At 38.5% G+C, this 13175-nt stretch overlaps 1 protein-coding gene across 6 annotated transcripts in view; it reads left to right on the top strand.

Moving 5' to 3' along the window:
- BZW2 (basic leucine zipper and W2 domains 2) overlaps window positions 1-13175 on the top strand; it is a 59460-nt gene that overhangs the window by 16992 nt on the left and 29293 nt on the right. For 5 of the 6 annotated variants that reach the window (XM_007121619.4, XM_028490075.2, XM_028490074.2 and 2 more), the window contains 2 exons: window positions 460-524; window positions 9939-10115. In XM_007121619.4, coding sequence (XP_007121681.1) covers window positions 467-524; window positions 9939-10115 — 235 coding nt within the window. In that variant the 5' untranslated portion in view covers window positions 460-466. Of the gene's footprint in view, window positions 1-459; window positions 525-7621; window positions 7749-9938; window positions 10116-13175 lie in introns of those variants that run through there. The other variant, XM_028490077.2, reaches the window with a different exon arrangement.

Consider the following 13175-nt stretch of genomic DNA (forward strand, 5'->3'; position numbering starts at 1 on the left):
TCGGCAGGCGGACTCTCAACCACTGCGCCACCAGGGAAGCCCCAACTTCCATTTTTTTATGCATCCAACAATGTTGCAGCTAAATCCTTTTATATATACACATACATGTATATTTGCATACTTGTGTGGGTATAACTGTAGAATAAATTCCTTGTAAAGGAATTGCTGGACCATAGGTTATGCACATGTAAATATTTATAGATATTCACCAAATGCTTCCCAAAAGTATTGCATGGAGTTTATCCTTTATATCAAAGTTTATGTCTGTGGTTATTTTCCTTGTGTCTTTTGTCCACACTAGATATTATTAAACTTTAAAAGTTTTGCTAGTTCAGTAGTTACAATTATCTCATTTTTAAAAGTATATTTAGTATGGGTGAAGTCAAACATATACTTATTAGCTATATATTATATGAACTGCTTATTTGAAGTGCCTAATCTTATTTTCTTTGTTTTCAGAAATTTTATGAATAAGCATCAGAAGCCAGTGCTAACAGGCCAGCGGTTCAAAACTCGGAAAAGGGGTAGGTTGTGTTGTGTGTTTGTGTGTGTATGTTGGGGACGGGGTTGGGGGAAATGTGTGTTTAAAGTTCTAAACAAAATATAAGGTTGGTGAATGTCAAGTTTAACAATACAACAGCCAGTTATTTTACTAGCAAGAGCGAGTTTCTTCGGGAAGAGCCCAGAGGAATTGCAGTTCGGGGTATGTGAACTGTGGGGCAAGTCAGAGAACAAGGAAGAGGAAGTTGCTATTATAGGGAAAAGAGGGGAGTTGAGAGGAGCTGTCATAACCCAACAGTACATGTGAGGAAGCTGGGAGTCCAAAGTATGGAGGCTACTTATAGGTTGGTCTGGTACATTCTCTGATTGGCTGGGCTGTGGTTAGGTGGAGAGAAGTTTTCTTCTTCCTTCTGGATAGTTAAGTAGGCAACACCTTTCTGTTGGAGACTAGAGAGGAAGGCGTAAGTATCTTCCTGTTTGGAGTAATTGATGATGCATGGCAGGGTGTAAGAGCTCCCCCTACAGGCCTGTCCGGACTCCAGTTTTAGCTGAGGTTTCTTAATTGCACAAAGAAGAATTGGGATTATATTTGTTTCCACCTAACCTCACTAATTTCTGTCTTTTGAGCTCTGACTGTAAAATCTGAAGGTGTGCATTCAAGCCTCAGAACCGCCAGTTACTTAGGTGTTTGATTTTGGACAAGTTATTTAACTTGTCTGAGCTTTGTGTCTTCATCTGCAAAATGAGGATGATTGTATCTGTTCAGATTGTGTTACTCTCATGTGAGGCTATGAAGGCAGTTGATAAACTTTACTGTTTTTAACATCAGCGTTTGCATTTGGTTTTTGCTTTCTTTGTGTTTTTAAGAAAACGTTCATAAGCCAAGATAGAAAAACTAAGAGAAGAGTAAATTAGGGAAGATATTGAAGAGTTTTAACCTTTTCAGAATTTAGAAAGTCGAACTAAATTTACTGCCCTAAATATCTGTAAAACTCAGGATATTTTCAATTGTCTTTTATCGTGGGAAGAGAAGTGATATAGCCAGTTTGATGATGGCTGGTACAGTTTCTATATGTGAGTGACTTCTTTTTGTTATGTTCATCTTCCCATTCTTCTTGTGTAAAGAATTTTTAAATCTTTTATAATATTTAATCAGTTTTGCATAATTATATAGAAATCCTCTTGGTTTTAAGAGTAGTTGAGCCAAAACTTGACAGGGAAACTTTTAAATCTATTTATTTATTTATCTATTTATTTAGGCTGTGTCAGGTCTTAGTTGCGGCATGTGGGCTTCTTAGTAGTGGCACGCAAACTCTTAGTTGCGACATGCATGTGGGATCTAGTTCCCCGACCAGGAATCAAACCCAGGCCCCCTGCATTGGGAGCACGGAGTCTTACCCACTGGACCACCAGGAAAGTCCCAATAGGGAAACTTTTTAAAATATGAAACATGGTATGAAATTATTATGTTGACTAACACTGAGGAGAGAGACTGAAAAATATTTAAGGAAGTATCATGTGTAAAGATAAAGGATGATTGAATACCTTTTTGAAGGCCTCATAGCTGATTATGAAGCAGAATGCCATGTAATAGTCATCAAGTGCTAAATTGTTGAATTGATAAGCTATATCACATGGCTTTGACATTTCCAGCCAATGCGTGTAGCTGAAGTTCTCTTGCAAAGCTGTGTCTATGCAAGTAGCAAGTGTAGTCATGTAGAAAGAAAAGAATTCTCAGTACAATAGATCATTTGAATTAGAAGAGATTGCAAGAGTCACTAGGTAGCAGTAAGGACTAAATTTAACTGCTACCTGCCAGAAAGCTTCACATTCCCACTAAAAAAATGAAAATTAAAAAATATTTTAAAAACCAAAAGATATGGTTATTTTGTATAGTATTTCTGTCTTGTACTCTTCTTTTTTATTTTTATCTTTTGCATCCTTGACTCATCCCCATAAGCTAAGTACAAGTATAGTTTGAACCACCTCCTTCTATTATATTTAGCCCTCTTACAAACTGTGTCTCCACTACACAATGCGGATTGAAATCTGGAAGCAGATAGTAATGCAAGGTGCTGCAACCAGCGTGCGTTCTTTGTCTCATTGTTTAAAGCCGTCTTGAAAAACATAAATGACGTCGATGATTTCCAAAGGACTTAATCAGAAACCTAGTTACAGTTAAGGTATTGTTGCGCCTAGTAATGTGATAATATTTAATGTATGCCCAACTGTGAGGTGAAGGAAGTTTTGCCGTCGCCTGCCCACTGAGGGAACGTGTTAATCTCAGACCTGGATCTCCAACTCAGGCAGCTTTCTTAGTGTGACGCTGATTCACGGTAGCTGAGCTCCAACGCCAAGAGAGGACCCAAGGATGTCTTGCACAAGAGCAGGCATGATTCAGCGAGTAAACTGGCCCTTACGGTCAGTCTTCAGTTTTGGACTGGAAAGGTTGCCTCTAACGCTGAACCGGTTTGCCTCTGATACATTTGGTGGGCAAGACTGTGCCTGTGTCTGATAGCTGCGGGAATACTCACAGAGAGCCACCCAGAAATATGTTATCTATCATTTGTCAGTTGATCTAGATTTATATAACTCAGGTCTGTTGGGGATTAGAGCAGCACTTGAGCCATTTTGTGCCAAACTGCTGACTGGAAAAAAAAAATGTAGTCAACCTCATTTTCTGCTTTTCATAATAGTGAATTGCATCCTGACGATTCATCGTGCTTTGGCTTTTCTTCTGCTAGTATGATGGGGCTGAATTCAGATAAATGGTTGGCAGTTTTGTAGAGCCGAGAAAAATAATCTACGGAGGATATTTCAAGGTCATTTTAATAGGCTGTCTTCTGAAGCTCCGTCTTCAGTTTGTACCTGTTTCCTAGCAAAGTTAATGCTCTTCCCTGCCAAGTTAGTATAAAAATGTATTTCTTATTGCTTAACATCAAAATTAAACATTATGGTAGGACACATCATATCGAACGTATCCTTTGTGAAATATGCACATCTTGCTTATAATATTTTCTCCAGAGACATTATGTTTTCTAGTGTGACTTGGAGGAATCTGAAAGGATGAACACTTCTCCCCTGAGCCATTGTTATGCTTAGTCAAATGAAATATTTAATAATTGAACTGGCCTCCCTCTAAATTTTGTGGAGAAATTGGATTAAAATTAGTGAAAATAGGAGAGAAAAAAATGATCAAACTTCAGGCCTCCAGAGGGACCACATACTCAGGTTTCTCTTTGAGGCTTCAGATCTGTTTTGGTGGTTTTAACTCACTCTTAGATTTGTAATAAGTGGTGTTAGGAACTAATGAGGTAAATATTTAAATATATATGGAAGTAAATCTGTGTGTGTATAGTTAGAAAACCCATGATCGTTCCTTTTCATTTACTGTAACTCAGTGACCTTCAGAAAGGGAGGGTAGATTATGTCATTTGTCACTTAATTAACACATTGGGAAAATGCTGTCTTAATCATTTACCATAGTTCTTAGAGAAAGCAATGTATTTAGATAACTTACAGGCGTATTTGAGTGTCAGAAATAGGCCTGTTTCTCTATGTTGTGTGAGGGTGATTATGACTGACTCTTTAGTGTCACACTTGTGATTCACCAACACAGTATAAATGTGAGACCCTAATTGTGTACTTCCTACTCAAGGGAGTTTTGACCTGCCAAATGGAAACTCAAGGAAGCAATGGCATATTTGCGTTAGGATTTTGTTGGTACTTCTGCTACACTCTCCTCAAATAAAATACAAATCATATACATTGTTGGTTGTTTCAGATGAAAAAGAACCTATGGGTAAAATATTGTCTTGTTTCCCCAAACTTTTCCTGTACAGGAATTTTGTTTTCCTCTAGATGGACACTTATCTTAGCAGGTGGGAGTTTTGCTTTTCATCCTGCAAGAGAATTATTAATCCTCCCAGGCCATCATGAGTTTTTAAGATTCCTAAGCTGTATGTGATCATTTTGACCTAGTGCATTATTACTCACCGTTGAAATATCTCTGGCCATGATGTGCTGTCTTTCTTCCCTTTACTTTCCCTCTCCCTTAGCAAGTCTTTTGGAAAAGTATAACTGGTGGATGAGGGCCTTTTTACAAAGAAGAGTTTTTAAGTTGTCTCTTAGATTCAAAACAAAGCTGTCTGCATGAATTTGTAGCTTACCTTATTGCCCAACTTATATTTTCCAGTGTCTTGAATTTATAATTTTCAAACCACCAAAGTCTGTTCTACCACCTGAGTCAACGTCAAAGCATGTTGGGGCGCCATTGTGCAGATGGCCTCAGTTGATTTTGGGAGCTGGTCACGAGACTTAATAAGCAGCTCGTGGTCTTTTTACTTCTCCTGTTTTTGTGTTCAAGGAGAGGGAACTTCTTCCCGAGGTGGGTGGTGAATTACCCTTTGGCTGGATCCCGAGTAGGGGATGACGCTTGCCAATGAGTTCATCCTGTGGGTCACAGTTACCCACTTCTTCGGCGCCCCGTGATCTACGCTTCTAGGATGCCCATTCTCTCCCTCCCCCGCTTCACAACAAGACCCCAATTATGTTTTTCCTGCAGTCAACATTTGCATGTTCTTGGTTGCATAATGTTTTGCTTATGGCATCAAAAGGACTTTTATCTCTTGTTCATGACGAATAGTGTTCAAGTTAATTTACATCTGTCTTCATGGTATCTTATGCTGCGTGACTCTGACTGGTCCTGGGAACGCCATTCTTCTCTGTTTCTGAGGCTGTGGTATTAACCCCTTACAACACATCCCTTCTGTTAGACAGTAGGTAGGCAGTCTGTACAAACCAAGCTGCTGCTGTCTGGTTTTTACATGTAGTTTTTAATTGTATCAAAGTCATGCGTGTACGTGGTTTAAATAGTCAAACAGTTCTGCAAGACATGTTCTAACAGCAGCAAGTCTTTTCCCCAGCGGAACTCTTTCTACTCTTTAACTGCTTCTTTTAGCATTTGCATTCCTGTGGCCAAATAACACTCCTGTATGGTGATGCTTGTTGTTTCTCTTGGAGGTATTCTAGATGCATTTCCTCCTATGGGAGATAAGGATTCGGCTCTTTCACGCCTCACCCACCTGCAAACCTCTTCTGGTTCTCCGTCCTTTCATTATATCACAGTTTTAGCTAGACTCCTGTTTAGGGTGTATATTATTGTGACTTGGTACATGTTTTTCAGAGCTGAACTATTATTTGATTTATTTTTCTGAACACCATTTTCTCTTTGGACTTAATGAGTTTAATAATAATCAATCTTTTTTTTTTTGCTTAGTCTTCTGTACCTTAAAACTAGTCAACCCCAACCTTTCCCTTGTTATGTAAATCTCTTAATATAAACACTTTAGGAATTCTAACAATGATATTACATTGAAGGAATTCTGACTATGTATCATATCATATTGTATGACTGTATTGAAAAACCCTCTTCCATTTGGTTTGCTCTCTAGGCCAACTGTCCAGCTGTTAACGTGAGATGCTTGAAATGTCCCTTCACAACTATCCTGAAGAGTACTGTTGTCTGTCTCTTAGATTGTTTTCCTCTTTTTCCTGGGATCTCGTGACTTACTAAGATTGTGAAATCATGAGTTATTCTCTCATTTTGCTGTGGTGTCTGTTTCAATCGCTTTTAAAGAGTGTATCAGAGGGCTGGGCTTCCCTGGTGGCGCAGTGGTTGGGAGTCCGCCTGCCAGTGCAGGGGACGCGGGTTCGTGCCCCGGTTCGGGAAGATCCCACATGCCGCGGAGCGGCTGGGCCCGTGAGCCATGGCCGCTGAGCCTGCGCGTCTGGAGCCTGTGCTCCGCAACGGGAGAGGCCACAACAGTGAGAGGCCCGCGTACCGGGGGAAAAAAAAAGAGTGTATCAGAAACATAATTTTTGAGGCCTTGAATGTCTTGAAATATGTTTATTCTGCTCTTATGTTTGATTAGTAGTGTGACCGAACACTGGAATTCTAGTTTGAAAATTGTTTTTCCTCATAATTTTGAAGGAATGTCTTCAGGTTTCTGGTATTTCTGTTGCACAATTCAAAGTCATTCTGTTTCTTGATACTTTATATGTGATTTGGTTTTTTGCACCTGAAACTTCAGAGAGTTGCTTTATTCCCAGTGTTCTGAAGTTTCACAGTAATGAATGCACCTTGTGGATCCATTTTCAGTCCTTGTGCTGGGTCCCTAGACGTTCCTTCATTGGGAAACTCATGTCCTTCAATACTGTAAAACTTTCTTGAAATTTTTAAATCCTTTCCTTTCCTTTTTTTAAAAAAAATATTTCTATTCACTTATTATTTGGACATTTGACTGGTCTGCTCTTTTTCTTATCCTTTTGCTCCTGTTTTGTAGGTTTGACTTTTTTCCCAGTTTCTAAGAGATATTCTCAGCTTTCTCTTTTAACTCTTCAGTTGAGTTCTTATGTTTTTCTGTCATATTTTTCATTTCTAGGACCTTTTTTTTTTTTCATGAAATGTTTCTTTTTCTATAGCATTCTTTTCTTCTCCTTTTTTTGTTTTACAGTTGCAATACCTACTTATCTGTAAAGACATGTGATAGAATTATTATTATTTTTTTAACTTCTGGGTTCATCTTTTGTCCCTGTCTCCCCATGTGCAGACTCTGCATAAGGGGAGCAAAAAGGTGAAATCCTTTGAACTGAATCCTACATACTTTGTCTTTAACCTAGTCTGTTTTTTTTTTTACACCTCTTCTGACCTCTAGTTTGCTATCTTCACATTTTTTCAACAGCATATGATCTTTATTTTGTTCAAGATTTTGCTCCAAACTGTCCTTCCACAAGAAGTCTCTAGAGTCTGCTGAGGAGAGGAACTTACATAATATCTGTACCCCTAAATCCTCTGAAATACTTCAGGGCATCTACAAAGTCAAAACTGTTTTCAAATAAAATACCGAGATATTATTTGCCCCTTTCACACATTCTCGTGAGTTTCCAGTGGGTGGCTACAGGTTGTGTGATATTGCAACAAATTGCGTGCAGCATGTTTGGAAATCTTTCTGCCATTAAGCCAGTCATTAAAGAGATTTGCAAAAGTGTAAAACAGTGCCTCTCTTCTCACTAATATTTTTCATGTAATAAATAATTTTATGCTTTAACTTCTATAAAGTAAGTATCCATGGATGTAACCTCCATAAACAAGAGCTCTTTGGAATCTTTAATACTTCTGAAGGGTGTCAAGGGGTCATGAAAACAAGAAGGTTGAGAACATCTGCTCCGAAGCTGGATATATAAAGGTATAGCTCACGATATTTTTTAAATATTTAAGTACTCTGGAATAATTTATCTTGTTAAAAAAAAAATTCCTCCAGGAAATAACAAGTGTTTGGTGAGGATGTGGAAAAAGGAGAACCCTTGAGCAGTATTGGTGGGAATGTAAATTGGTGCAGCCACTATAAAAAACAGTATGGAGGTTCTTTAAAAAATTAAAAATAGAATTACACATGATTCAGCAACTCTACTTCTGGGTATTTATTGGAAGAAAATGAAAACACAAACTCAAAAAGATACATGCACCTCAATGTTCACTGCAGCATTATTTACAATAAGCCAAGATATGGAAACAACCTGTCCATTACTCAGCCATAAAAAGAAGGAAATCCTGTCATTTGTGACTACATGGATGGATCTGGAGGGCATTAAGTGAAATAAGAAAGGTGAATTCTGTATGATCTCACTTACGTGTGGAATCTTTAAAACAAAAACAAACAAACAACGACAAAAAAACAGCTCATGGATAACAGATTGATGGGTGCCAGAGGCACACTGGTGGGGACGTGGTGGGGAGGGGGCAGTGTGTGAAGGTAGTGGTCAAAAAGTACAAACTTCCAATCGTAGAATAAGAGGATGTGATGTACAGCATAATAACTCTAGTTAATAATACTGTATTGCACAAAACAGAAACAGACTCACAGACTTAGAGAACGAACTTATGGTTACGATGGGGGAAGGTGGAGGGAGGGGATAGTTTGGGAGTTTGGGATTGACATGCACACACTGCTATATTTAAAATGGATAACCAACGAGGACCTACTGGATAGCACAGGGAACTCTGCTCAATGTTATGTGGCAGCCTGGATGGGAGGGGAGTTGGGAGGAGAATGGATACATGTGTATGTATGGCTGAGTCGCTTTGCTGTGCCTCTAAAACTATCACAACATTGTTAATAGGCTATACTCCAATATAAAATTAAAGTTAAAAAAATACTGTGGGCTTCCCTGGTGGCGCAGTGGTTGAGAATCCGCCTGCCGATGCAGGGGACACGGGTTCATGCCCCGGTCTGGGAAGATCCCACATGCCGCGGAGCGGCTGGGCCCGTGAGCCATGACCGCTGAGCCTGCGCGTCCGGAGCCTGTGCTCCGCAACGGGAGAGGCCACAATAGTGAGAGCCCCGCGTACCACAAAAAAAAAAAAAAAAAAATATATATATATATATATTGTATTGCATACTTGCAATTTGCTAAGAAAGATCTTAAAATTTCTCATTACAAGACAAATTTGTGACGGTGTAGGGTAATGAATGTTAGCTAGACTTATTATGGTGATCATTTTGCAATATATACAAATATCAAATCATATTGTATTCTTGCAATTAATATAATATCATATGTCAATTATATCTCGATTAAAAAAATTTAAAAAGAGATACCCCTCTTGCATGACCGCTGAGCCTGCGCGTCCGGAGCCTGTGCTCCGCAACGGGAGAGGCCACAATAGTGAGAGCCCCGCGTACCACAAAAAAAAAAAAAAAAAAATATATATATATATATATTGTATTGCATACTTGCAATTTGCTAAGAAAGATCTTAAAATTTCTCATTACAAGACAAATTTGTGACGGTGTAGGGTAATGAATGTTAGCTAGACTTATTATGGTGATCATTTTGCAATATATACAAATATCAAATCATATTGTATTCTTGCAATTAATATAATATCATATGTCAATTATATCTCGATTAAAAAAATTTAAAAAGAGATACCCCTCTTGATTTTCTTCCTCCCAATCTTTATTTTGTTTGTTTATATATTCTCCCGTATCCTTAAGTGATTTTCCCCAGATCATTTTCTTTTTCTGTCTTAAGTGGAACAAAATTTTTAAGTTTTGATTGATTTACTTTATTGTTTATCAGATAGATAGGGTTAGTAGATTACATTGGCCTATCCTATGAGTGACACAAATGATCAATCATCAATTTTTTAATGTATTAGATAGAGTGTGGCCCCTTTCAACAGAAATAACTTGCTTGAATAAATATTTAAACAAGGGCTTTAACATAAAAAACTAGTAGAAAAACTTAATCATCCTTCAACTTTTAAATAATCATACTATCAAATAAAAACCAGTGAACAAAGGAAATGTATGGTTGCATTTGGGAGTATGTTGTGTAAGTAAAAGAATAATTGTATTCTGTATTTATTTTAGATGAAAAAGAGAAATTCGAACCCACAGTCTTCAGGGATACACTCATCCAGGGACTTAATGAAGCTGGTGACGACCTTGAAGCTGTAGCCAAGTTTCTGGACTCTACAGGCTCAAGATTAGATTATCGTCGCTATGCAGACACACTCTTCGATATCCTGGTGGCTGGCAGTATGCTCGGTAAACCATACATTAGAGCACCTTCTTGTAATATTATGTACTTTCAATTCTACTGAAATATTTTCTTATGAGATAGACTCTTTATAAGCTTACATTTATGATAGTTGGTAAAAAAAATATAAATGGGAGTCTACAACTTTTACCTAGATTATGATTTAGAATGGTATTAATGTGGCTATGAAATGATTGTTAGTTAAGAGAGGCATAGCCTTGAGGATTTTTGTTGACATACAACACGATTGGCCCCTTGACTTTAGATAAATGACAATTTTTCCATGTGTCCCTAATATTTGAATGTTTCTGGAGTGGACTTAGGAGGAGTAATTTCTACAGTAGAGTATAACTTTATGTTTGTCATCTAGATCCTTCCAGTATATATCATTAAATCCCAATTGCCAGAGCACCTTTCTTTTCAGTCCCACCCTTTTTTTTCTTTTTCTTTCTTTTTTTTTTTTGGTATAGTGAGCAGTGAGATTTAACTGTGTCAACAAATTTAAAAAGAATTCCCATTAAATTTAATTCTCATTAAAATTCATTTTATCCATAGAAAACTAAATGTCTACGAAATATAGTTTAAATCTAGTTTTTAAAAAATCCTTGTAATTGAGAGTGTATAGGTAAAAGGATTAAAGATAGAAGTTTGGAAATTGTTAAAGATAGATAAAAAGCAAAATAAAAACTATGTCTTATAGAGCAGGGACATCAGGGGGAAAGGCTTCAGAATACTATTTAAGTGGTATGGTGTATTGTTCTAAATGTTTATTAGGCATCACAACCACCCATTTTTCCTTTCATAGTTATTCTTAGAACTTGGTTTTCATAATTAGTTCCTATGGTAACCATAAATCACTGGAAATGGTCAGATCCCCAGGCCAGTGATTTTCAGCTGCCTAGGGGACATTCGCAAATATGTGGAAGTGTTTTGGTTGCTACAAAGACTTGGGAGTGGAGGCCAGGTATGCCACCTACTTTGCTATGCAAGGAACATTCAGTACAATGAAAAATTGCCCTGCCCAGCGTGCTGTGAGTGCCTTTCATTGAGAAATGCTGCTTAAGCCAATCTACTTTAAGCCAGGGTGTGTGTATATATACATTTTTAGGTAGAGCTACCCTTTAATTCTTCCCTCTGAGCTCTTAGATCTATCTATGCTGGTACATGGTCCCATTTACTTTCAGGCCCCCTTTTGATCTGAACTGCTGGTTTTCACTACGTACCAAGTTTATTTTGTTGTTATCATTTATGAAAGTCTCAGTTTATCCCTGTAGATAATTCAAGTCCACGTATAAAAAGCTCTTTGTAGTGTGTTCAAATCCCAATACACAGAGATAGCTATTGTTAATATTTTGGTTAATTCTTTTCTAGAAATCTCTTTACTGAAATACATAAACTTTTGAGAATGGGATGATATTATACAAATGTGATACTCTACATGCTGTTTTATATTTACTCTGCAGTATGTTGTTGCCTTTCATGCCCGTGAGTGTTATGTTACCTTAGATGATTCTAAAAAGAATGAAAACCATAATTAATAGTGAAGTTGAACCTTTCCTGATGTGATTATTGGCTTTTTCAATTTCCTTAGTTATGGTATACTTTTATCGATGCACTGGTAAATTGTATGCAAGAATAGTCTTAGGTCGGTTTTGGTTCTTGCCAGAGTTACACGACTTCACCAGTCAATTCAACGCATGCTTTTCAGTTCTTAGTGCCTTCCTGGCAGCACTGTTGACCCTTTCATCATTCGTGAAATGCTTTCCTTTCTTGCCTTACATGGGACCATTTAGACTCCCTCCTACCTCTGTAGATGCCACTTCTCACCTGACTCCTAGGTTTCCATACTTGTCCCCTTACATATGTTTAAAATTATATGCTTTGCATTGGTTATCTCAAGACTTCATTTACCATCTCTATAATGATGATCAACAAATTTATATCTGCAGCCTAGATTTCACTCCTTCATACCACACCTATCCATCCAAAAGAGGGGAGGGCAAACGTTTGGTACAACTTATGAGCACAGGCAGTACCAGCCCAGATGTCTACTGAGGCCAGACCTATGATGTAATGAATAAAGTCAGCCAGGTGCATTCTTTTTATATAAACATTTTGTTTACAAATGGAGTATGTAAGAACTTTCTTCACACCCACAAAAATATTTACCTTCCCCTGTTATTCTTAAGACAACAGTTATCTTGGTTTTTCAGTCGTACCCTTTGAAGAGTAGATACAAGAAATACTTTACTTTTCTCCGGGCTTCCCTGGTGGCGCAGTGGTTGTGAATCCACCTGCCAATGCAGGGGACATGGGTTTGAGCCCTGGTCTGGGAAGATCCCACATGCCACGGAGCAACTAAGCCCATGCGCCACAACTACTGAGCCTGTGCTCTAGATCTCGTGAGCCACAACTACTGAGCCCATGTGCTGAAACGATGGAAGCCCACGCGCCTACAGCCCGTGCTCCACAACGAGAGAAGCCACTGCAATGAGAAGCCCGTGCACTGCAATGAAGAGTAGCCCCCGCTCTCCACAACTAGAGAAAGCCTGCACACTGCAATGAACACCCAACACAGCCAAAATAAATAAATAAAATAAATAAATTTATTTAAAAAAAAACACTTTTCTTTTTTTTTTTTTTTTTATTTTTGCGGTACGCGGGCCTCTCACTGCTGCGGCCTCTCCCGTTGCGGAGCACAGGCCTTGGACGCGCAGGCTCAGTGGCCATGGCTCACAGGCCCAGCCGCTCTGCGGCATGTAGGATCTTCCCGGACCGGGGCACAAACCTGTGTCCTCTGCATCGGCAGGCGGACTCTCAACCACTGCGCCACCAAGGAAGCCCAGCCCAGGGTTTTTAGAAGATTAACTGCAATGAAGAGTAGCCCCCGCTCTCCACAACTAGAGAAAGCCTGCACACTGCAATGAACACCCAACACAGCCAAAATAAATAAATAAAATAAATAAATTTATTTAAAAAAAAACACTTTTCTTTTTTTTTTTTTTTTTTATTTTTGCGGTACGCGGGCCTCTCACTGCTGCGGCCTCTCCCGTTGCGGAGCACAGGCC

This window comes from Physeter macrocephalus, chromosome 5 (genome assembly GCF_002837175.3).
Source record: "Physeter macrocephalus isolate SW-GA chromosome 5, ASM283717v5, whole genome shotgun sequence".
Taxonomy (NCBI): Eukaryota; Metazoa; Chordata; class Mammalia; order Artiodactyla; family Physeteridae; genus Physeter; species Physeter macrocephalus.